At 34.5% G+C, this 27,049-nt stretch overlaps 1 protein-coding gene across 5 annotated transcripts; it reads left to right on the forward strand.

Moving 5' to 3' along the window:
* The first annotated feature begins 509 nt into the window (after positions 1–509).
* On the forward strand, positions 510–25,975 carry LOC137009038 (AP-1 complex subunit sigma-2). Of its 5 annotated transcripts, none has more exons than XM_067370920.1 (6): positions 510–609; positions 1,661–1,839; positions 8,558–8,666; positions 8,749–8,886; positions 13,810–13,892; positions 19,081–19,541. In XM_067370920.1, the coding sequence occupies exons 2-5, from the start codon at positions 1,661–1,663 to the stop codon at positions 13,855–13,857; spliced, it is 474 nt and encodes a 157-aa protein (XP_067227021.1). In that variant the 5' UTR covers positions 510–609; the 3' UTR covers positions 13,858–13,892; positions 19,081–19,541. The 5 variants fall into 5 exon arrangements, with proteins under 5 accessions (XP_067227021.1, XP_067227023.1, XP_067227022.1 ...); XM_067370922.1 differs by having other exon boundaries at positions 13,816–13,892; XM_067370921.1 differs by lacking the exons at positions 13,810–13,892; positions 19,081–19,541 and adding an exon at positions 25,152–25,975.
* The last annotated feature ends 1,074 nt before the right edge of the window (positions 25,976–27,049 follow it).

The raw sequence follows: 27,049 nt of genomic DNA on the forward strand, positions 1-27,049 counted from the left end.
AAAGTGTGCTTTTATATTTTTGAAAAATACTCTTGCCCTGATAATGTATACATATAAAAGGCTTGTCTAACAGCAATGTAATAACCGAATATTATAATATCCTGTATATAAAGGGCACAATATTCACATTAGGCCTGTACAAGAATGCATCAAATGAATCGAGTAGCCTATATTTTTGCATTCAGTCACAACTGAGAGCCTGAGTCATCTTCATGAATAAAGACATAATTATGTGAGTGACAAAGATACAAATGCTTTTAAATCACACTAAATGTGATCCTGACGTTTATTCCCTTTTAAAAACCTGCCCACCTTTAAATCGTTTGACAATCACCCTTCCAACAACACGGACTGGAGGTGTGACTAGCGTTGACTGACGCGCGTATCAGCCAATCAAATGCCTGCGCTTCTGATTAGGCGGGGATAACGGTATTCTGTGCACCAATGAGAACCCCCTTGAGCGAAGCCTGTCCAATGAGTAACCAGCAGTCAGCTGACGCCTTTAGCATCTATTGTACACAAGACTCGAGCGGAGACAGACGCGAATCACTGTGAATCCAGAACTCATGTGAATTCATCCCTCATTTACTAACGGACCTCTTCATAAAGGTATGTCGTGTGTTATTTGATCATTTCCTGTCTGAGGAAGGTTATAAACGCCTCGCGTGACTCACAAGTGTCAATACGAGATCACATGCTTATTAGTTTAGGCAAATGCATTAATTAGCTTTGCAATCAAATCTCTAGAACGCAAAATCTGCTCGTAAGTTTTGTGCATTTGGTCTTAGAATTAATTTATATCTCTATGCAAATGAACTAGACCAGTAAAACTGCCGTTCAAGTTCAACACAGAAATTGAGTTTGGTTATAATCTATCATATATATAATTATAATGTAAGTTAAGCTATTATATGAATAGGAAAATGTAAATCTGTGCCTTTTATGTTTTTGCAGAATATATATATCAGATGCGGTTATTGTTGTCATGATTTGATGCTATATTAAAGGGATAGTTCACCAAAAAATTTAAATTCTGTCATTAATTACTCACCTTAGTGTCATTTCAAACACGTTCGTTTATCTTTTGAACACTAATGAAGATGTTTTTAATGAAATCTGAGGGCTTCTGTCCCTCCATTGACAGCCTACTCAACTACCACTTTCCAACGTGCGTTCACGCAACTGTTCTCGCGTCAACGCATGCGTCGTAGTGCTCTCGTGAACGTGCGTTGGCGAATATTTTGTAAATAAAAGTGGTAAATTATGTGTCGCAAGCGACGTGAGTGCGTTGTTTGCGCAAAGACACATAATTTATCACTTTATTTACAAAATATTAATCGCCACCACATTCACGAGAGCACCATAAACCTGAGGTTTAACCACTGCTGTCACATGATTTACTTTAATGATGTTTTTACCATCTTTCTGGGACTTGAATGTGGTAGTTGCGTAGCTGTCAATGGAGGGTAATTTTTGTGTTTTGAAGATGAATAAATGTCTTACGGTTTTGTAACAACATTTAATGACAGAATTAACCCTTAAATTAGCATGATTCTGTGCCAATCCTGAGTGGCTTATTATTTACATGTTAGTTACTAGTCTCTTATTTACCAATACGTTTGGTCTCGGCACGTCTCACTTCCGTCTCTTTTCCCATCAGATGCAGTTCATGCTGTTGTTCAGCAGACAGGGGAAGCTCCGTCTGCAGAAATGGTACGTTCCTCTATCCGACAAGGAGAAGAAGAAAATCACGCGAGAGCTGGTGCAAACGGTTCTGGCCCGCAAGCCGAAGATGTGCAGCTTCCTGGAGTGGAGGGACCTTAAAATTGTGTATAAAAGGTCAGTGGAGCAGCTGGAGTTCAGCGCTTTCTTTGAAGTTGTGCATTGTTTTCTACTATAGCTAATGAAAAAACACAACGTTAACCTGTTTAATCATGATTCAGTGCACTCAAATTGACTTTCCATTACCGTTGTGACAAATGAAGTTAAACTGGTTTCTGTACATCCACCATCAATTCGATACGACTGAAATGACATAGCAAAATAAAATTGCAAAATAATTAACTCTACACCAATCGTTGGATCAAACACGCAGCATAACGAGGTCATGTGACAATTCAGCATGTTACTGTTTGAAACATTTATCTTAGAAATCGAAGGAATAGCAGTTTTATGTACATATTAAAATTGTATTAATATTTTGAATGTTTTAAATGAGAATTTTCACTAAAGTTTTAGTAATTCTGTTTTTGTATTTTTGTTTTTGTTAAATATGTCTGTATGGTTTGCATTATTTTTTTATCAGTTTTATTTTAGTGCTGTCAAATCGATTAATCGCATCTAACAAAAGTTTGTTTACTATAGCGCTAGGGTAAGGGTAGGGTTTGATTTAGGGTTAGTTGCATGTAATTATACCTAATTTATAGTTATTACTATAGTAAATTCATGTAACGTGTGTAACAAGGAAATTAAAATAAAGTGTTACCCAAACTTTTATGTTAGATGTGAATAATCGCGATTAATCGATTTGACAGCACTTATTTATTTTAGTACTTTAACATAAACTAAATGAAAATGAGTTGTTTCTTTGGCAACTAGCTATTAAAAAATGTTTACTTTTTTTGTATTTTATTTTATTTCACTTAATGTTTATGGTAACGCTACAATAAGACTCCATTTGTTTACATTAAGTATTTCCATTGGTTAAGATGAACTAACAATGAAAAGTACTTCTAAATAATTTGTTAATCTTAATTATTGTTAAATTCATAATTTTCTGTTACATTATTAAAATCAAAAGTTTGAAAAACATGAACTAACAATGAAGAGTTGTATTTTTATTAACAAAGATTAATTGATACTAGACATGTGCCGATATTCAGTAATGCGATAATAATGAATATGCACGATATTGTTATCGTGGGCACTTCAAAATACCGTAAATAATAATTTATTACCAATTATTAGAAGAATACTTTCCCTATCAACCGTATAAAATGCACAACACTGCTGTATTCTGCGTCAAAGGGACGCACGCTCAGATGTAAACAATCCCAATGTGAATGAGAAGCACATGGCGGAACGAGTGAAGGAGACGCGCTGAATGAAAGTGCACGTTCACTCTCTGACAGCAGATGAAGCAGCAGAAATGCAGCGGTTACCCCGGAAACCCTGCAAACAAAGCAACTGCACTAGTTTTTAAAATGCTTCAAACAGCCATTCGTTTTTCTGTAATCTCAGTGTTATTCATCACAGCACCAAATACTTAATACTTAAAGACTTAATAGACTATTTATTTTCAAACCTAAATATTTTTATATTTTAATCTGGACTACAACACGCCCTAATGATGAGAAATGTTCTGATTATTTGTTATTGTTCAGTAAAACATACGGCTTCATTAGTTAACATGTTAATTCATTATTACCAAACTGACAATGAAAATACTTATAAAGCATTAATTATTCTTAGTTAATGTTAATTTCTTAGTTACTGTTTAAATAACTTATTTAATGGACAATGATCAGTTGTATTGTATATATGTAACATTCAGAGTTCTTTTTATTACAATTTCTTTTTGCAACTTATTTCAATATTGTGATAATACTGTATACTGTGATAAAAGCTTTAGCAATTAATCGCAACATGAGAATTTGATACCGTCACATGCCTAATCGATACTGTAACAACAGTATTGCTCATTGTTTGTTAATTTGTTAATTTATGGGACCTTATTGTAAAGTGTTACCATTTTTTTTTTATGGTTTTAGTTTCAGTTTTAGTTCAAGACAATCACCCTGACTAGTGCATATTGTGATTAAAAGACACATTTCTGGGTTTGGAATGATGTTTTTTGTGTGTGTAACTACTTAGAATGAGGTTAATGAAAAAACGTCTTGGCTACTAATTTAACCCTGCTGTGAGAAAAACCTCCTTCCTGAATGTCTTTAAATATTAGCTCAAGTTTGGCTTCACTTCAAGCAGAGCTTCTTCACTTGATTGATTTGGTCATGATGACATTAAAATGTTTTCAGAATGAAAGTCAACATTGGCAGTCCATTATACTTCTGTAATTTGATGGATTTCAGAGTAAATTTCAGGATTTTCATTTTTTATTTTTATTTTTATTTTTTATGAACATGCACAGATGAAACGTTCACTGCGATTTAAGAAAGTAAGTAGAGAGAATTTTCATTTCAAGTTATTAAGATATTCATATACACAGAGCTTGTTTACAGACACAAAATAATGAACAAGGATGTTAATTAGTTTAGGAATCGGATGTTTTCCGTCTCAGGACAGGAGATGTAGTTTGTGTGTCCTGTACATGTTTCCCTCATGTTAGTGTGTGATCAGGATGAAAGCGATCGTTCAGTGAGATGAGGGTGTTTCCATGGCAGCGGAAATGGGGGGTACATTGACCGGAGAACTGACACACACACACACACACACACACACACACACACACACACACACACACAGTGAAATGGACTCCCAAACACCCCACCTGTACCAGCACTGCAGTGTTTGCTATTGATATATAATATTTCACTTTAATACTTGGTGTTTCATCACATTATTGTGTGTTTTCGCTGGATTGTGCGTTTCAGCTTCTGAAAATGAGCTGAATACAAATATGAACTTTGGCACAGTTGATTTATAGGCGTTTGATGGTGTTATTGTGTTTTGTGCTGCGTCTGAGATGAGATGAGTGCTATTTGTATTCGCCAGCATGAGTGAATTTAAAATATGCAGCCACACGTTTGCTTTATTCCTCTGTGTTCATTTGTTCTGTTCTTGATTTCATGAGGAGTCGTGACTCTCCAGAACTACTGATAGAAATACACAATCACACATGATCTGTATGAGGACTTACACTGGACACTTTGTGTATTGTTTTTGCATAAATCTAATTATAATTAATGCAGATCAACAGGCGGTTTCTTAGAAGAAAACATGGCATTTTTATTTTTAGAGTTGAAAAAGAAAAGCATTTGCTTTCTGAATGATTTTTACAGTAAAGGCCATCCCAGTGATAGTCAGGATTATTGGCACCCTCTGTAAATATGATCAAAGATGACTGTAAAAATAAATCTGCATTGTTTATCCTTTTGATCTTTAATTCATAAAATTAGCAAAAATCTAACCTTTCATTGAATGAAATTAATTGAAAGTGGGGGAAAAATCACATTATGAAATAAATGTTTTTCTCCAAAACATGTTGGCCACAATTATTGGCACCCTTTTATTCAATACTTTTTGCAACCTCCTTTTGGGGTACTTTTTATCCATGTGTGCACCAAACCCATCTGGTGGGTTTGCTGCCAAAAAGCACTTTTTTTTTAGTTTCGTCTGACCATAGAAGCTCGTCCCGTTTGAAGTTCCTCCCCGTTTTGAAGTATTCTTGTCTGACAACTGAATATACTGTAGATTGTTTCTGGATGAGAGCAGAGGATTTTTCTTAAACCTCCTGAACATCTTGTGGGAATGTAGGTGCTGTTTGATCATGTTTTTAAGCTTTCTGAGACTCAAGACTCAACTAATCTCTGCAATTCTCCAGCCGTGATCCTTGTGAGAGTCTTTGGCCACTCAAACTCTCCTCCTCACTTCACATTAGGATGATTTAGACACACGTCTCTTCCAGGCAGATTTGTAACATCTTTAATTGATTGAAACTTCTTAATTATTGCCCTGATGGTGGAAATGGGGATGTTCAATGCTTTAGCTATTTACTTACAGATACTTTCTATTTTGTGAAGCTCAACAATCTTTTGCTGCACATCAGAACTATATTCTTTGGTTTTACTCATTGTGATGAATGATTAAGGGAATTTGGCCTTTGTGTTTCCTCATGTTTATACTCCTGTGGAACAGGAAGTCATGGCTGGACAATTTCATGTTTATGATCACCCTGGTGTGCTAAATTATATGAATGGGAATTTACTTCAGAGATATTTTACTCATAAAAAAATTCTAGGGGTGCCAATAATTGTGGCCAACGTGTCTTAGAGAAAAAAAAAAAAATATATATATATATATAATATATATAATTATATATATAATATACATATATACACACACAATTACATTCACTACTGCATTATTTATTATTTACTTTTTTCTTATCCTCTCATTTGCATATTTTAATTTTATCCTATTCTATTTACTGCATTTGGATATTTTTATATAATTTAATTTCATTGCTTGTTCATCCGATTTGCATATTTGTTATTTTATTACTTGTTCTCTGTTTGCATATTTTATTTTTATTACTTTCGCTCCTTTTGTCTATTTAATCCTATTCAATCCATTTGCATATTTATATTTAAATTCTTTCACTTAAATTTGAAAAAAAAAAAAAATACTTCAATTGATTTTGCATGTTTTTATTGTATTTTATTTTATTGCTTTTACTACTTATTTTATTGTTCATTCTACTTGCAAATATATATATATATATATATATATATATATATATATATATATATATATATATATATATATATATATATATATATTTTTTATTTACTTATTATCCCCATTTGCATATATTTTATTTTATGACTTAGGCACTCCATTTGTATGTTTTTATTTAATTTTTTACCTAATGTAAAAGTTGTTTTTGTTACACTTGATTTGCATGTTTTTATTGTATTGTATTTTATTTGATTACACTCTTTTGCATATGTTTTTGATTTATTACGCATATTTTTCATGTATATTCCCCATTATTATTATTATTTCCTCAGTGCGTGTGTGTTATTGGTCCAGTCCAGATGCAGGTATTGTCGTGGCAGTGAATCACACTGAATGATGTGCTGATGGAGCGCTCCAGACAGATGAGCAGACAGTGGGCTGTGATAATGAACGTGACCTTGTGTCTACAGCAGTTCCTCTGCTTCTGCTCTGTGTGATCAGGCTTTGGTTCGATTCCAGCTTCATTCCCTGAGCTGAAACCTCACAGCTCGCCTCGTCTGACCTCTGACCCCAGCCGCCCGCTCTCAACATCCTTACTATCTGTCTCTGTAAGCTCCCGTCCAAACAGAGCATTAGCATTGCTAAGCAGGCAGTGTGTGTGTGTGTGTGTGTGTGTGTGAATGAAACACCAGTACAGGGTTATTCTGCATGCATGTTGTTCTCTACACCAAAATGACAAATGCACTCTCAAAATGACATGTTCCTTCTGATTGGCTCGTTTATGTGCACAGGTGTATTTATTAGTTAGTGTGTACACTAAGTAGTGTTCAAAGGTTACCAGTGATGACCTGAGGAATAACTGATGTTCGCTGGTTTTGACAAACGTTCATGAGATTTGAGGCTTCGAATCGTTTGAAATTCGTAGCAAGTAACTTCATTCGCATATTTTAATTATATACTATTACTTGTTCAATCCATTTGAATATTTTATTACACTCACCCTATTTGCATATTTTTTTATTTTATTATTCTACTCCATTTGAATATTTCATTACATTTACATTTATTTGCATATTTAAAAAAAAAAAAACATTTTTTAGTCACTGCATTTGCTTTTTTTTATTTTATTACTTAATTTTATTACTCCCCCAAATGGTTTATTCCATTTACTCCATTTGAATATTTCTTTATAGTATTTTGTTACTTGTTCACTCCATTTGAATTTTATATTATTTATTATTACCTCCACTCCATGTGCATATTTTTATTGTTTCTTTATTTTATTACTTATTCACTTCATTTTATTATTTTTATTTTATTCACTCCATTTGCTATTTTATTTTATTATATTACTTAATCTATTTGCTTTATTTTTATTTTCTTTTTTGATTCTTATTCACTCCATTTGTTTCTATTTTATTATTTTTTTACTTATTTGCTCCATTTTATTATTTAGATTTTTTTTAACTCTATTTGCTTTGTTGTTATTATTATTATTATTATTTTATTTTGTTATATTACTTATTCAATCTATTTGCTTTATTTTTGCTTTTTTAAATTTTTTTATGATTCGCTCCTCCATTTGCTATTTTATTTTGTTATATTACTTATTCACTCCATTTGCTTTTATTTTATATTCATTTTATTTATTTTATTTAGTTTTGCACTATTGTATTCAGCTAGGCTGCAAACCCGATAGCTACTAACGAGTATAGTCATTGTTAGATATGCATATATCACAGATATACACACATTCATAACAGCATTCTGGACAAAAGTTGTTGAAGACTTGATTTCATTCTCATTCTCTCTGCGTCTCACGCACAAACACAGTGAAGAGTGTCTGTCCAGAAGACGAATTGAATGACCATCCTGTCTGCAGATCACTGCAGTACATTATCACGGGGAAAAACGCTCGCTCAGCAGCTCTCACCAGCCATAGATCTTCTCCAGTGTGAGAATGATGATAAATGAAGTGTCAGCTGAAAAAAGGATGCATTATTATTATTGAACCACACACACAGTTTACTAACATGCAGTTTGATGGAGCGAATAAAAGAAGTAGACTATAATGTCAAATCCTCTTGATATTTGATGGAAATTCAACTGGTAACTAAAACAAATGTTGTGTTTGTTACAGATATGCCAGTCTGTATTTCTGCTGTGCCATTGAGGACCAGGACAATGAGCTCATCACACTGGAGATCATCCACCGCTACGTCGAGCTGCTCGACAAATACTTCGGCAGTGTAAGTCATGCGGCGAAAAAAAAATTGACGTGACTTCTAAAAAAACGAACCCGATTACAGCGATTATCCCTCCCAAACTCAGGTCTGTGAGCTGGATATCATCTTTAACTTCGAGAAGGCGTATTTTATCCTGGACGAGTTCCTGCTGGGAGGCGAGGCTCAGGAGACGTCGAAGAAGAACGTCCTGAAAGCCATCGAGCAGGCGGATCTCCTGCAGGAGGTGAGGCGCAAGTACTTCCTGTCACTTATAAAGTGTTTCGGATGCTTTGCTGAGAAGGTTAGTTAAAAATAATTGGTCTGTTGAGAGGTTGAGATCTAGCTCTAAACTGCCATAGAATAATACACATCTGGTTTAATGGGTCTCTTTCCACCTGGAGTACTGAGGTTTATTACTGCCACTGCAAAGCGATGGGGTTGCTTGCGTATTTCAGTGTTTTTGGCCTTCGCCTCTCTCACTCTCTCTTTGAATTGAAAGGTAGAAATCCCTCAGGAGCTACAGGTTCACGACTGCTCTCATGTGTGTTACCCAGCCTCCCCGGCGCTTGCAGAACAAAACGCTCCTTTGTTTGTTACAGTGTAGAGGAACTGAGCTTTCACACACAATCTCTTCATCTTCATGGAGTCTCACAGATGCACAGAACTGCAGGATGTCCTGATGCTGGGCTTTCAGATTAAAGCTGAAGTGTATCTTTCTTTGATTTTAAAATGCTTTCTCATATCCATTTTTTTTTTATGTGCACTGTAAGTATAATCTGAAGAACCCTAGCAACCGCATAGCAACACCATAGGAACCACCCAGAGCATGCTTTGAAACTGCATAGCAACACCCTGGCAACCATCCAGAACATCTTGGCAGTGTCACAGTAACCATTCAGAGCACTCTAACAGTCACCTCAGAACTGCATGGCAACACCCTGGCAACCATCCAGAATACTGTAGCAACCGCATTGCAACACACCAAAAGCCACTCAGAACACCTTGGCTACTACATGGCAACACCCTGGCAACCAATCTGAGCATTATAGCAACCACATACTGTAGCTACTCACTAAAAACCACTCCTACACCTTGGCAACTGCATGGCAACGCCTCAGTAACCGCCCAGAGCATTCTAACAGTTGCTTCAGAACCGCATAGCAACACCCTTGCAACCATTCAGAGCATTATAGCAACCACATAATGTATCAATGCATAAAAAAACACTCAAAACACCTTGGCAACCACTTAGCAACACATTGACAACCATCCAGAGCATTATAGCAACACATTAAAAACATTCAACACCTTGGCAACTGCATAGAAATACCACAGTAACCACGCATAGCATTGTATCGGTCGCCTCAGAACCGCTTAGCAACACTCTGGCAACACATACTATAGCTACTCACTAAAAAATGGAACACCTTGGCAACCAAATAGATATGCCTCAGTAACCACTCAGATACCTTATAACCGCATAGAAACACCCTAGCAACCATTCAGAGCCTTATAGCAACACACTAAAAACACTCAGCATAGCAATGACACAGTAACCACTCAGAGAACTCTAACAACTGCCTCAGAACTGCATAGAAACACCCTAGCAACCATTCAGAGCATTATAGCAACACACTAAAAACACTCAGCATAGCAATGACACAGTAACCACTCAGAGAACTCTAACAACTGCCTCAGAACCACATAGTAACACCCTGGCAACCATTCAGAACGTTATAAATTATAGTTATTATTATTAATTATAGTAAGCGAATTATAGTAAGCACATAATGTAGCAACACACAGGAAAATAACAAACATTCAGGACAGCCAGCCAGAACACTCTAGCAACACCCTAGCAACCACCCAGGGCATCATGGCAATTGCATATCAACCTGCTATGAACACAATAGCCAGCAGAATACCATAGCATCTGCTTAGCAACCATTCAGAATGTCTTGGCAACCCTCCAGCAACTGCATAAGAACATGCTAAAAAAGAACTACTCAAGACCATAGCAACGCCTTGACAACCAGTTTCGCTAGGTGCCTCTAGGGGTGCAGTAATGACACATTTCAGCTTTAATTCAGGTGTGCTGACACCAGATGTGCTGTATCTAAATTTTTACTCTGGTTCACCTGTTTGATGTCTGTCTTCTCTCTCCTGCTTTCTGTATCTTTCCTTCTTTTGCCCGACCCAACTCTTTTGATTTACAGAATCTAGATTTTCAGATACGCCTGCTTCCAGGTATGATTTATGGATCATTGATTAGCATCTGTAGCCATCAGTCTCCCTGTAGCTCTAGCCATTAATCTGATCCCAGTGGAGCCAGACTTTATTCTACATGCCGTGAACTTCCAAACCAAATCATTCTTATTTGGAAGTTGACGACATGCTGAATTTTTCCTGAATAAAAAGGTTAGAGAATAGATTAATCGAGTGAATCTCACTAAAAATTGTCATATTTAACCCCGAAATCAATAGAAAAAAAGAAGGAAATAAGGCATAATGAAATTGATGGTCATATTCAAAAATCTTAATTTTGTACAAATATTTTTTTTTTTACAAAATATACTTTCCCACATTCCCCTCCAAAATGAAAAGGAACAAAATTATTATTTTTTGGACTTTCTAGAACGATGTTTCAGCATTTTAATACATTTAATATATAATATAATACATTTCCACTCCCTTCATTTTTGTTCCACTAAATTTACACATTTTTCCACGTTACGTCCCGAAATCAAAAGGAAAAATGAACTTATATTTTGCTTAAGTAAAAATTAAGCCTTTTTTGCATTGTGGTGTTATTAGTTTTCTCACTTTCTTTATGTAAAATGCTATCTTTTTCTTATGGAAGCTTGTTTCCGCCATGAAATAATAAAGGTAATTGTGACTTTTCTCTGTGACTTTTTTTGTTATAAAGTCAGAATTGTGTGAAATAAAGTCAGAATTGCAAGATATAAAGTCAGTTGCGTGAAATAAAGTCAGAGTTGCGAGTTATGAAGTCAGAATTGCGTGAAATAAAGTCAGAGTTGCGTAAAGTAAAGTCAGAGTTGCGTAAAGTAAAGTCAGAGTTGCGTAAAGTAAAGTCAGAGTTGCGTGAAGTAAAGTCAGAGTTGCGTGAAGTAAAGTCAGAGTTGCGTAAAGTCAGAGTTGCGTGAAGTAAAGTCAGAGTTGCGTGATATAAAGTCAGAGTTGCGTGATGTAAAGTCAGAGTTGCGTGAAGTAAAGTCAGAGTTGCGTAAAGTAAAGTCAGAGTTGCGTGAAGTAAAGTCAGAGTTGCGTAAAGTAAAGTCAGAGTTGCGTGAAGTAAAGTCAGAGTTGCGTGAAGTAAAGTCAGAGTTGCGTGAAGTAAAGTCAGAGTTGCGTGAAGTAAAGTCAGAGTTGCGTGAAGTAAAGTCAGAGTTGCGTGAAGTAAAGTCAGAGTTGCGTGAAGTAAAGTCAGAGTTGCGTAAAGTAAAGTCAGAGTTGCGTAAAGTAAAGTCAGGGTTGCGTGATGTAATGTTCAATTGTGGAGGGAAAAAAGACTGACATTTTGAGTTTAAATCTCGCAATTCTGACTTTATAACATGCAATTGCGACTTTATTTCACAGTCAGAATTGCATGATAACTCGGAATTGCTAGAAAAAAAATGTCTGAATTGTTGGATTAAAAAGTTGCAATTACCTTTAAAAAACAACAACAACAACAAAAAAAAATGTAGTGGCGGAAACAAGCTTCCATACTTTTTCTTTTGATTTTGGGGTTGAATTCATTCATTCTTGACAGGCTTTGTGAGATTGACCCAGTTAGTTACTAATGAAACCAAGCAGTTTAGTTCCTGTATATTGTCAGAAAAGTTTTACCCAATAATTTCTTCTTGTTATCTCCCAGTGAAAATGTTGTTTGAATGAATGAATGAATGATGTGATTGGATGATTTTAAGGTTGACTTAGGCGCTAGTTACAGACTAGAGGAAATAGAAATGTTCAGTCACCATCAGTGAACTCAAGTTTGTGGAGCTTTCAGAGCCGAACAGAGCTGCGGTTTATCATCTCTGACTGCCATCCTGACAGACTTTGTCCCGAGGGCCAAATTACAGGCAGAGACAAAGGAGAAAGAGAGAACAAAGACGTGCTGTCCACGCTTTAGCAGCAAGACATGACCTAAATGTGCAGTTTACCGACTGAGCACGAAAAGAGTAGCAGCGCCAAAACATTTATACTAGCTGTGCATCTTTATATTCAAGTGACCATGTGAATTTTCATCTATGCAAGAAATAATCATAAATAATCTACAAAATAGAACCATTATCAGTGAGAGCATGCGGTTTGAGCCTCAGGGGCTGCCGTAGTCTCGACTGGCGTTTGTCCTTTATCTGCTGATTTGAGGTCAGATTCTTTGATGTTTTAATGAATCTGGTTTGGATTTAATGAGTTTGAGATGCTGCTCTGTTTAAGCAGTTTGTGACTGTTCATGCATATCCACGTTTGTACGGTCTGGATTTTCAAACCTTAAACTAGTCAAATTACCCAATTAATTGAGATTAACAACTATTTTAGTACTGTTTATGTTAGTGTTTAATGTATATAAACACTTTTGACCAATGGATTTCTGCTCAAGCCAGTTTTTTCTCCTCTAAAATGTTTTTATTTACAAATATTATGTGAATTTCTGAACTATTGCATCAGAAATATTCCCTAACTCCGAAAGACTCATGATGTGGCATGTTTATATTTGTGGGTAAGTTATGCAGGATAGTGAAATAGTCAGCTGTTGGGCTCAAGTCAGTGGAAACGTCTGTATTGAGTGAAATTTGTGGTTAAAAAAGCACGAAAATCAGCCTGGAAATCACAATATTCAATGATACTAGATTAGATTGTATTTATTTCATGACTCTGTGTTAATTTCTGTGGCCAACTGCTTAAACACAGTCATTATGCATGTCTTAAGAACTAGTTGTTATCCAAGGGATAATCAGTTGTAATTTTTTAATGCAACTTCCGTTTGTTTTGGCTGAATCTTTCTGATCCACCACATTTACCTTCAGTCTGGGAAAGAAAACATCTTAAGATTCATTCACAATCTTAATCCAATTCCAAGAGTTCCTGGCCTTCTGTGGAACAGATTTGGCGTCATTTCGTAGAATCGGGCTGTTTGATTGGCTGGTGTTTTTGTCCGTAGAGCCAGACTGAAGACTGGGGAGGTTTGGCCAATGAGGAGATCTTATAAGGGGCCGGAGCCCCGCCCACCCTGTCAGCCTATTGGTAAATGGTGTGATTTGCCTGAGCCGATTACTGATTGGGCATGATGAAGCTCTCGCTCGCTCTGATTGGAGGAGACGTGATGATGTCGGGGGGGGGAGATTTTGAACTTCTTAACTCTTGCCCTTTGACCTGGTCAAAATGTGGTCCAAGCAGACTAAGAGCAATTTTATATATTTAAGATATAGTGTCAGTCTTAAAGTAATTCATGTCACGCCTTCAGTTATACATTTAATCATCATAATGGCATATTCAGCAAATGACTGAACATTTTCTACGAATACCGTATATACATGTAATGCAAATGTGTTGCATTTAAAGACACGCACCCCGTCTCCACAATCAGACGCTCTGGATGTGTGTGTGTCGGCCTCTGACATGATGCCTGATGGGAACTAACTCGCATTGGATGACAACAAATGTTTTAACTGCATTTTTATGCTTTCCATAAATTGTGCCTGCATAAAGATGTGCATTACTCCCTCAGCTCAGGACGGGCGTCTCGGTGGGGAGGGAATGTGATTATTTGTGTGTGTGTGTGTGTGTGTGTGTGTGTGTGTGTGTGTGTGTGTGTGTGTGTGTGTGTGAGCTGAGGATGAGAGATGAGTGCGTCCCTTTTCATGTTGGGGCTTTGCCACTGCATAAATATCCCACTGCATCAGAATAAATCACATTATGTGGCAAGGGGTTTGTGTTTTATTATGTTATGATCTCTCTCTCTCTCTCTCTCTCTCTGTCTGCTTTTTGCTGTTTAACTTTAAGTTTTTATTGAATTTAGTTTATTAGCTGGGCAAATTCTATTTAGATTAAAAATGAAGCATTTTCGTACCTGTGTGTAATAAATTATATAAGGAGAGATATAATATATATATTTTTTTTGTGTTAATTTCTTCAAAATAAAAAATCTTTCAGGAATGTTTTGGAGTTACTTTTCCGGGTGCATAGTTGACAAAACACTGCAAAAATGTTTATAATATATTAAATATATATAATATATTTCAATTCAAAATTGCTTTATTGGCATGACTGTAAATCATACTATATTGCCAATTCATACATAAAATACTAATAAAAAACATCTGAATAATAGAAGAAAATAATATAAAATATTATAACGCTATCAAATATTATAACTTAAACTTAATAGTGTAACACAATAGAACACACATAATATTTATATTTATATATAATATGGGTTCTGGATAGTTAGTTTTGTCAGCTTTTTTATTATTATTTTTCATTTAGTCTTAATCCTGTGTCAAATGTACTTTTTAGTGTTTATCATATTTAGTCAACCTTGTCATGTTTTTGTTTAGTCAAGTTTTAATCAACTAAATGTTTGAGTATTTTAGTCTAGTTTTAGTCACTGAAGACGGTTAAATTGATAATCACAATTATTTGACTCAAAATTATAAATCACAATGTCATTTGAGTTTTTTTTTTTTTTTTGTACTTTCACCTAAAAGCACATTTGACCTCATCTAGTGTACTGGGTTATTATTGGCTGTTTATCATATAAATGAACTCTCTCTACATTATGAAAACTGGTATAACAAGAAACTTGTTAAAATTACAATAATGTTTTTCTATTAAAACAACAGCAAATTCAACAAGCATAATCACAAACACTATAGTTGAGATTCATGTTTGTATTTATTACAGTTCATCACTGAGAAGGTTTGATGGCAGATTTAGTCACAGCAAACAGCGCAAGCGACTCGTGAACAAACAGACTGACTGAATGACACTTTAATTTAAGCAGAATATGGAGATTGCTGAATTCCGGTTGTCAGATCATCCGCACTTCTTCCACAGTGTAGAGAGATGGTTGCCAGATTGCAAATATTAAATAAACCACCAGGAAGAAAATGATAAACCGAAATAAATCCAAATCGTAGCATAATTGCCCGAGTCATTTTTTGGCCAAATTGTGATATCTGCCTATGAAATATGATCTGGGCAATTATGCTATGAGGCTAACGAAATGCTGAAAATAAGACCGAAATATCGCGACTCATGTCTGCTCACTTTGATAACTCCATAAACCCATTCGCTTTATGAGATGAGCTTAAACAACAAGCTCAAAAAGGCTTTTAATGAGTGATCATGGCAACACAGTGATCTGTCAACTGTGCTTTATTTAAATTGTTGAAAATAACGAGCGTTTTGTCATTGTAACATTTGGTGACAATACTTTGGTGCCAATAATGGATAACAAACATGAGAGATGACAGAACGTTGCCGTGGTTTCGAAGCTGTCAATCATGCAGTTTCGAAAGTGAGTCGTGTTCCGGACACACACGTGATAATTTAGGGGATTCTTTCCCACATTTCAGTGCAGTTGTCAACTTGGTGTGTAGAAGTTCATTAAAAACTCTCTTTTTGTCAGAAAAATATATTAAAGACTTTTTTTTTTAAATTACATTTTAGTCTCTTCTTTTTTTCGCCAATGATATTGCATGTTAATATAGTCGCAGATATCGTTTAATGACTATATTGTCATCATCTCGTCTTTTGTCATAAAAAAAAACAATTTTCCTCATGGTTTTCGTTGCTAGTCCTGGGCATGTTTTTGTGTCCCAGACTGATTTCATATTACTTAGTTTTAATAATCGGATTAGCATTCTTTACATTCTTATTGGTATTATTTGAGTTTAATTTTGTGTGGCTTTACTTTTTTTAATAATTTAATAATAAAGCAATTTCAAGCTTTGGTGTTAAACTTTAAATGCCTGAAGCACCTGCTTGTTTTCTGAGGTGTTGTTAACTGAACCGTCAGCTAATGAAAGCACTCGACCTGGGAAAGTCATTCCAGAACATTCCTGAAAGAACAGAAGAAATTCCACACAAAAGCTTCGACTCAAAAGCCCTGCGGCACGCCGGCTGATCCGGATTAATTATAGAGGACAGACCCTGGAAATCTAGACCGGAGCTCATTTGAATTAGTCTTTGATGAGAAGCCTGCGGGAGCCGCTGTAGATCTGGCTGTGAGACAGGAGTGTGTGTCTGTGGATCGATGAGATGCTGCGGTGGCTAGAAGCTGACCACAGGTGTCATGTGTGTGTCTGTGAATGTCCTGCAGGTGTTCTGAGTCCGAACATGTCCTCCGAGTCCTCTGGACTCTTCCAGAGTTAGACCGGCTCGAGTCGACGCTCTTCAGGTGTGGTTTACCTTCCCTGTGTAGAATGGTTTCTCTGTTAGTGTAGCTGTAGCGGTCAGTGGCTCTAGATGAGCAGTTTAACACCGATGTAACGAGTGTTCGTGTTTGTGTGTGTTTGTTTGTGCGACGGGTTAGTAATGCCGTCCAGTCATTGTGTCTGTCTCATTGACCTCTTTCCCTCCCAGAGTTTATGGTTTATATTGTTGTTTTCCATCCTGTCTGTTAATAGAGAGCCTTACAGCAGCACTTCAGCTGGCTTTGCTTTAGGACCAACTGTTATATATTTAGATTTAATGGACAAATCGAGTGATTGGGTTGTTTTAACCCAGCTGTTGGGTTACTGTAAAATAAAAAATAAAAAATACTGTATTGCTTACTTAAAATGAACCCAAAATATGTTGGAAATTAACATTTATTAATATGTTTAATAAATGAACATGTATTAATAAGTTTTATGAATAATAATTAAACAATAAACATTTATTAAATTGCTTATTAATGTTTTTAATGATTTATTAAATGATTTTTAATTTCGGGTTCATTTTAAGCCAGCCATATAATAATTTTTAAACAATAGTTGAGTTGAAAAAAACTACCCAGCACGTTGTGCAAACATTTAACCCAACTGCTGGGTTAAAACAACCCAATCGCTGGGTTTGTCTATTTTCAACTCAACTTAGGTTAATTTTAACCCAGCATTTTTAGTGTATAATTATATTGTGCAAAATTTCATTCAGAAAGATGAGTCTCTTCTGCTCACCAATGCATTTATTTGATTAAAAAATACAGTAAAAATTGTGAAATATTTTTACAATTTAAAATAACTGTTTTCTATGTGAATATATAGTAAAGTGTAATTTATTCCTGTGATCAAAGCTGAATTTTCAGCTGCACAAGAAACATTTGATACATTTTTATTCAGAATTCTTTGATTCTTTAATGAATAGAAAGTTAAAAAGAACAGCACTTACTTGAAATGGAATCTTTTGTAACATTTATAAATTGATCAATTTATTGTGGCCTTGCTGAATAAAAGTATTAATTTCTTTAAAGGAAAAATCCCTCTGACTGCAAACTTTGGAATAATAGAATATATTCCATTCAGAATTTGAGATTAATTACACTGTATAAAAACTAAACAAATTTACACAGTAAAATACAGTTTTCCATTGAAACAGTAACATACCATAAAAGCAATGCATTCTGGGTAATATTTGTTATTTTAAGAAAAGAGGCTTATAGGCTACTTTCTTGAAAATGACTAATGATATTACCCACAATGCATTGTAATATACAGAAGTAATATAGCGTAAAACAATGCATTCTGGGTAATATTTGTAATTTTCAACAAATAATATTACCCAGAATGCATTGTTTTTACGATATCAATTGTTTTTTCAGTGAAAAAACGATATTTTACTGTGTAAATTTTTATTTTTTATTTTTTTATTTTTTAGTGTAGTTAAAACAATCCTATTGTAGAAGGTCTGAGCAGAAGGTGTATTGAGTGCATTTACATGTACAGTAAAATGCTGATAACTAATACAAAATATTATCAAAGTATAAATACATGCACTGCATTTACATGCAAAATAGAAACAAGGTAATGCTCAAAAACCTGTTGATTTTGCTAAAACCTTTTTTACGGTTCGAGACTGTGCATGTAAACACACTCGAGTTTAATGTGTCGTGTGGATGCTTCGTCCACTGCATGTCGTCCTGCACGTCTGTCTGCATCTCACAGGTGTGTGTTTGTCTGCACCATTTTCAGTGTTTGTTTGTGTGTGTGTGTCTCTCCTTCAGCCCCGACATGAGTACTTTAACGTGCCCGTGTACTGATTGGCTGCTGCATGCTGAGCCACTCCCCCTGCACGCCTGACTCCGCCTCTATCTCAGCACCATCCAATCAGAGAGCTGCATCTTGGACCCAGTGTCTCCTGCACACAGTCAGATAGTGTTTCATTGTGTTTATCTGTGTGCTGGTCCTTCATCTCAACTGACTTTATTCCTCTATCTTACTCGTTCATGTAGCTTCAGGAAATCAAATCTTCGTCCAGCTTAAATGCCTGAAAGACTCTCATTGGTGGACGTCACCGGTTCTTCACTCTTACGAATGGACATTATTTAAAATTCAGTGAATTAATCATGAGGTCATCTGTGTAATCATAAAGACTTGTTTCAGAGCAAAAATCATATTCTTAATCTTCATCTTGTTTTCCAGTTAAAAACTTTAGATGACGTTCACATGATTTGTAGAAAATGAGTCATAATATTTCATGCCGTTTTGATTCTCAAGCAAATTATTCTTGTTTTAAGGATGTTTTAAGAAAATTATTTTTGCTCAAATGGTTGCTACACTGAAAAAAAATATACATTATATATTTTCTTCCTCAGTATTTCTGTCTTGTTTTCTGGTATAAACATCTAAAGATCCTTTAAATCAAGATACATTTACTGAATTTTTCTGTTTTCAGAAAAATTGGTCAAAATTAAGTGAGATGCTTAACATAAGAAAAATATCTGCAAATGGGGTCAGAAAAATATATAATATAATATAATAAATTATATTATTTCTCTTTAAATTCAGTTTCTGTTTTGACCCCACTGACAGGTATTTTTCTTATGTTAAGCATTAAACTCACTTAATTCTGATGATTTTTCTCAACAAAAAAGTAATTTTGCTTCTCCAGTAAATGTATCCTGATTTAAGAATCTTTATATATTTGTGTTGGAAAACAAGACAAACACTGAGAAGCACATCATTTTACAGTGTAAAGTGTTCAGTTTGTTTTAGACGAAGCAGCCGTCACAATAACAGCTGTACAAGTTTACCCGCGGTTGGTAAATGTAGTCATTTATAAATTATGAGTTTGTATGCGCTGTAGCAACTTTAGTTTCTTTCTTGATTTATTTAGTAGAAAGTTTTATTAAATGATCAGTTAGTTTGTAATGTGTCCACACACACACACACACACACACACACACACACACACACACACACACACACACACACACACACACACACACACACACACACACACACACACACAGATCTACAGCGGCCTCAAAAGTATTTGGACACTTATATAACATGTAGAAATGTCTGCATTAAATAATAATAAAGTCATTTATTAACCCTGTAAAGCCTGACATGAAATAATTAGAAAAGTCTAATATTTTGAAATGGAAGAGTTTATTGAAGGTTTAAACAAAATATATTTAAAAAAAATTTTAAAAGTTTTAATTTTGAGTATCATTTTTGAAACAGACTTTTATGGCTCATATAGTGAGAAAAACAGCTCAGTTTTATTGAGCAAAAATATGCAATTTTGGTGCAGATGCTGGACAAAAAGTAAAATGGCTTCAAAAATGAGCTGAATTGTTGCTTTGAGCCGCTGTATTTCTGCCGTCACTATAAACGATTTACACGTAGACACACTTTTGCACTTCAGTGTTCGATGATGTCTTTTGTTCATTATTTATAGAGTTGATTTGAAAACAGATTCATGTTTAGAGTGTTTTGAATCCATAAGAATATGATTGAGTCGATCTGTAGGCTGAATGGATGTAAATTCATGTGCGTTTTGTAACGCGGTAGAAATAAACAAATGAAATGTGAGAAATTTAAAGAAGTGTGTGCTTGTGTTTATATCTTCAGTGTGGATTGTAAGATGAACCCTGGGTAATATTTCACAGAAATCAAAAAGAAGTTATTAACTGTGCATTGCATGGTTAATTTTATGACAATTAATTTACATAAATATATAAATTAATCAATTTGCATATGTAATGCGACGTATTTTTGAGTCAAACAGGATAAAATGTATAGCATGATTTGACATACAGAATAAATGAAAAGTTGCTAAAACAATGTCTAAGGGCTGTTTACAGGACACCGTTTACAACTAAAAACTTTTAATGCATGTTGGCTGTTCATTTTCGTTTTTTGGGGGGCCTGAAAACGCAAAATTTTGAAAACGGGTTTCAAAGTTCAAGTTTTTAAAAACGCACATGCATATTACGTGTTTAGTCTATAGAAGCGTAGTGTTTCTTTACAAAGTGACATCGCCATCTACTGGCCTGGCAGCAGAATACAGCATTTTAGACGTTTTCGCAGATCTGTATGCAAAAAACTTTTCAGTGTTTAGTACATCGTTGACATGTAAACTTACCCTAAATATGTTTTTCTGTTAGTTAAAATGATCTAGTACGGCCAGAATGTCATTTCAAAAGTGGAGCAGGTTATTATAAATTTGATAAAAGATATCTTGAATTATGAAAGTAAATAGTCAATTTTGATTTCATGTTGTCTTTGAGGAAACTGAAGTGTGAGTGAGATTTCCTCTCTGGTTTGGTCTGGTCTGTGATATATATATAATGTCAAGTTCATCTGCTGGCCGTCAGCAGTGGAAACCTCCTCCTGGACCGTCACCGCAGGGCTGAGCGATAATTGGGTTTTAATTCCGATGGGAATCTTTGCATCTCAGTAATCATGAATGATTCAAGACTCCAGAAGAGAAGCGAATGTTAAAGATCCGCTCATGCAGCGCTGGGATGCTTCGGTCTTTACCCGATGTTAAAGAACAGAGTACTGAGCCAGAATCACATTTAATCACATTTAATCTGATAAACTGAATCAATACAACTTGCCTTGACAGCAAAAGTGCTTTCTGCAAATATGTGTTGAATTTACACTGTAAATTGTGGTAACCTGCAGTTGTTACACTGTAAAGACTTATATGACAACATGTTTTTACATTTACTTTAACTCATCAAAATAATTTAAGCAATTTTAACTTATTTTATAAGTTATAGGAGATTGAACTCTATTTTAAGTCAGTTTAATATAATTTAGGTTGAAATGCCTTGCATGGCTAATTTGATTACTCTTAAATATATAAGATGTATAAACTGAAGTTTAAGTTAAAATAGGTAGACATTTTTTTACAGTGTACAAAAAAGGCGTACAATGTGTAAAAAAAGAATTGTTGGTTTAACTTAAAGTAAGTTACCTGGTTGCCTTAAAATTGAGTTAATTGGAATTAAAAATTTGAGTTAATACAATGGAGGCGATTGGTTTAATCAACAGAAACTTAAAATATTGTTATAGGAACCACATTAATTATCTAAATGGTATTTTCTTGCAAAACGTACTCCAAAAAATCTTTTACAAATTTGAAAAATGTATTTCTACCTGATTTAACTCATAAAGAATAGTTTTGTTGGTGTAATTCAATGCATTTAAGTTGATTCAGTGATTTTTATATTTATTTTAATTCAAATATTCGAACTCAAAATTTCAAAAGGTTTTGTTGGTGTAATTTAATGTATTTAGGTTGATTCAATCAGTATTTTTGATTTGAATTCAAAATCTTCAGTTTTCAAAATTTTCAATGTACCCTTTAAAAATCAACGCTATCTGTAATCGTTTATTTCAGTGCACATTATTTCAAAGATGACCATAATCTTTCATCAGTTTGCTCCACCTCTGAAGCATCTTTGTTGTGTAGGTTAATTAATAACCTGTTAATAATACAACTAGTCATTGTATTAATCGACTCTTTGATGTTTTACCAGCTCCTTTTAGTACTTAAATATGTTTTAGTGTGACATAAAACTTTAAAAACATTTTTGGAAACTTTTAAGATGCCAAATAACAGGCTGAATTCAGTAATGCAAATTTTAAATCTTGATTTTCCTCTCTTTTTTTGGCCGACTGATGTTCAGGATGCCAAAGTAAGTTTAGCTCGTTCTTGTGCGTGTGTCTGGTTTGCCTCCGTGTCTTGTAAATGTATTTGTGTCATCAGTGAGTCATTCTACATGGCAGCCCACATGCTGATTATTTTCAGATCCCGGAGGATAAATTTAGCTCGGCTCATCTCCATGTGCTTCATACATATAAAATAAACCTGCTGAGCCCAGAGGGGTGGCACCGAACAACACGCCAGTGCAAAATCTTTAAAATAATTGCAAATATATGTTTTGTACCCAGTATTCACATGATCAAGAGTGATATTTAGTTTTGGGGAAAGTTACTTTTAAAAGTAATGTGTTACAATATTGTGTTACTCCCTGAAAAAGTAACTAATTGCATTACTTAGTTACTTTTTGTTGTTTTTGCAGCTTTTTTTGCTCTCCTAGGTTGGGCTTGCTTGTTTGTTTTTGTAAAAGTAAAATAATTACTGTAAAAGTAATATTTTGTTGTATATTTAAAAGTAATGCATTACTTTACTTATAACTTGAAAAAGTAATTTGATTGTCACTCGTGATACTTGTAATGCATTACCTTCAACACTGTTGATATTTAATACAAGACATTTACATCATGATGTTTGCGTGGGCAAAAGTTGTTCTCGATGTCACCTCTTGGCCAGAACACAAGTCCATAAAACACAAAATTCATTGTCTGTCGACAGTTTGTGTATGTGATATCAGTGGTGCTCTGATTTTCAAAAGTTTTGTTAAACTGTTGGCTGTGTTCATGAAAATAAAATGGTTGTTTTTGAGTGAATCATTCATAGTTGTGCATTACATTCAGACATACTGGAAAGAAAAACAAATATTGGAAAATTAAAAAAAATAAAATCTAAAATTTTAAAATCAAAGTAAATTCTGATTCTCTTCAAAATGTTGCTCATCTTAGTTCAGAACAAAGCCAACATTTGAATTATTTAGTGTTTGTTTCATCTGATTCCTTGGCTCAATACCATTCGAATGCATCCTACGACACCATTTTCCATCATTAAACTTTTCCCGCCAAATTTTCCCGCCAAAAAACTACTTTTTCGAACTCAAAAATCAAATTAGATCATCTCATGCTGGCAAAAAGTTATCAAAAGCTTTTTGATAAACCCAACCATTCTTGAATAACGCACAAACAAATTGGTAGAAAAGCATGCCAAATTGGATCTGAGGATATATAACGCTCTGCAACATGTATTCTGACCTAAATTGGTACATGTCATCACAAGCATGACCTGAGGCTACATTCTGTGTTTCGTCACAGAAATATACCCCGACGAATATTTATATGCTTATATCTTTTGATGTGGTTTACTTTATTTTCATGGGATTCATCTACTTAGATTCCTGAATCCATGACAAGTCCAACGATACCTAACATACTATGTTTCGCCTTATGGTTTGTGCAAAGTTGCAATTTAGCATTAAAAAAAAAATTCGCAAATATCTTCGAAACAGTTTGAGGCGATATCTTCGAAGTCCAATCGAGACAAAACCACAGTAGGAAATTCGGAAACAAGCCCAAATGTCAAAATTTTGATAGCAAGTGGCAGAAAAATGCAAAGTCGTGCATGGTTCATTTTTAATGTACTCCTACATGTATATCTATAACTCCTAAACAAAATGAGATATTTGCACCAAATTTGGCACACTCTGAGGACACACAAAAAAGTGGTGGGATTGCGCCACTATAACTGAAACAAAAATATAAATAAATATTTTACTGATGATTGTACCTGCTTGCTGCTTTGTGCTTGGCCCCTTAATCGCTGCTTGCAGCTATATTTACCTTTGTTATAAAAATAAAAAATGTACCAAATAAACACTTAAAATTTCAAATGTTGACACTTTTTATTATTAAAAACAAATATTTACCCAGAAAACATTAAATAATTCAAATGTTAGTTTTGTTTTTGTTATAAAAGCCAAATATTTTCTAAACAAACACAAATTCAAATGTTGACACTTTTTGTTATAAAAACCAAATATTTACCAAACCAACACTAGTAATTTTAAATGTTGACTCTTTATTATTAAATGCAAATATTAAATCAATATCAAATATAATATAAATATTACATGCAAATATTTACCAAAACATAAAATAATCCAAATGTTAGCTTTTAAAATATTTACAAAACAAACAATAATATTTTATTTTTTTGTGTGTTTTTGGTAAATGTTTGTTTTTATAATAAAAACAAAGCCAACATTTGGATTGTTAAAGTGTATTGGAGCATCTTTGGTCTTGATAGTAGACTTTCAGGGTTTGCATGTGTTGCCTGTTTTGTCTCAAAGTAATGTTGGCGGATTTATCTGTGAGCGTGTGATCAGGAAAAGTGTCGATCTTCCTCCCACAGGAAGCAGAGACTCCCCGCAGCGTCCTAGAAGAGATCGGACTCACATAAACCCCTCAGAGACGACTGTCCCAAACCCCACACACACACACACTGAGAGCCTGACCACCTAAAGATGTAGCAAACACACACACACTTCACTGTTTCCGTGTTGGTCGCCTTTCCTACTCATGTGCTTGGTTTGTGAGCTCAGAAAAGCTGTTGTCAGCGCAGGACAACACATCCTACTTTACATCTGCTGTGAAGAACACCGTCCCACACGCGCCATCAAATATATGTGATTCTCTCATCGTTTGGAGTGCAGACACATTACATCTACTAGCTTTACAGAATAAATCAGTATTATGTGACGTAAGGCCATTAAATATTTTAGAAAATAGAGAAAAAGTCAAAAAAGGGATTCTTTTACAAAACCAAAGAGTGCTTTCTTGTGTGTTAGATTGAAGTTAACATCAGCACAAAGACCCGAGACGTACTCTACACAAGTGTGTGAATGCAAACACTTCTACACTCAAATATGTAGGCCTAAATTTAAGATTTATGTTGAATTTCTGCACGTGTATTTGAGTAAAGTATGTTTCGTTTCACTAACCTGAACAACCTCACTGATACTTCACTGTGTTCACGCTTGACCACTGTTAACTTCACTGTATTTGTGGTATTTATTGAGATTAGGAGTTACACTTGAGTAGAAGCTTGTTGAACACATTTTCAGTTGGATTTATACTGACGTTTCACCATGCGCTCTTCTGTAAATGACTTCAGCATGTGGCAGGTTGTTACATGCGTGATGTTTAACAGCGCCTGTGTTTACAGGTGTACAGACGTCACTCATCCACACGTCAAGCTCTCGTTCATGTTTAACGTGTCCGTCTCGCTCTGGAGGCGCTGTGTGTTGTTGTCAGAGTGAAATCAACTGTGTTTATTGTTGAAAATTGAATAAATTTGTCTACAGACGTTTATAAGTGCTTCGTCTGTCTGTTTGTTCTAGTGTTGAGTGTGCATATTTTTCTGCTTAACACAGTTTTACACGTAAAGAAATGCATGTCAGATATATTTAAATGACGTGCAGTCGAATGTTATAAAGATTAGAAAAAGCTCTTTTACTCTTTCTACTCATCATTTTCTGCAGTCTTTCTGCTGCAAATATTGATAACATCAAATGTAAATGTTGGCATGTTATTTATTTATTTTTTTACATATATTTACAAACACTCTATATATTTATCTATTTATTTGTCAGTATTTGATATTTTAGGCAATATTTATATATTTAATTAATTTTGAACAATATTGGCAGATGTTTCATATTTTGGGTTATATTATTATCAGTACTGAGATTTCAAATTTTGTGCACTTTTTATTAATCGTATTAGCAGATATTTTATATTTCAGGCAATATTTATTTACTCATTTTTATTTACTGTAATCTGCATATTTCATGTTTTGGGCAATATTTATTTATATTTTATCAGTGATGGCAGATATTTGCTATTTTATTTATTTATTTAGGTATTTATTTATTTAATTTTAATCAATATTAGCAATTATTCATGTTTTGGGCAATAGTTATTTATATTTATTTTTATTGTTGTCGGCAGATATTTACTATTTGGGCAATATTTATTTATTTAGGTAAGTATTTTTTATTTAATTTTAAACAGTATTGGCATATTTAATATTTTGGGATTTTTTTTAATTAATTGTATTGGCAGATATTTTATATTTCAGTCAATAGGCCTATATATAGACGCAGCCTGTGTCTGTATATATTAGGTTATTTTTTACCCTTTTATTTTGCTCCTTATATTACCCAGTGTCTCAGAGGCTTGACTCTGTGAATGTCTTGTAAACACTGCCCTCTGGTGGACAGAAAGCTGATCTGCAGCGGTCTGTGTTAG

This window comes from Chanodichthys erythropterus, chromosome 20 (genome assembly GCF_024489055.1).
Source record: "Chanodichthys erythropterus isolate Z2021 chromosome 20, ASM2448905v1, whole genome shotgun sequence".
In the NCBI taxonomy this organism is placed as follows: Eukaryota; Metazoa; Chordata; class Actinopteri; order Cypriniformes; family Xenocyprididae; genus Chanodichthys; species Chanodichthys erythropterus.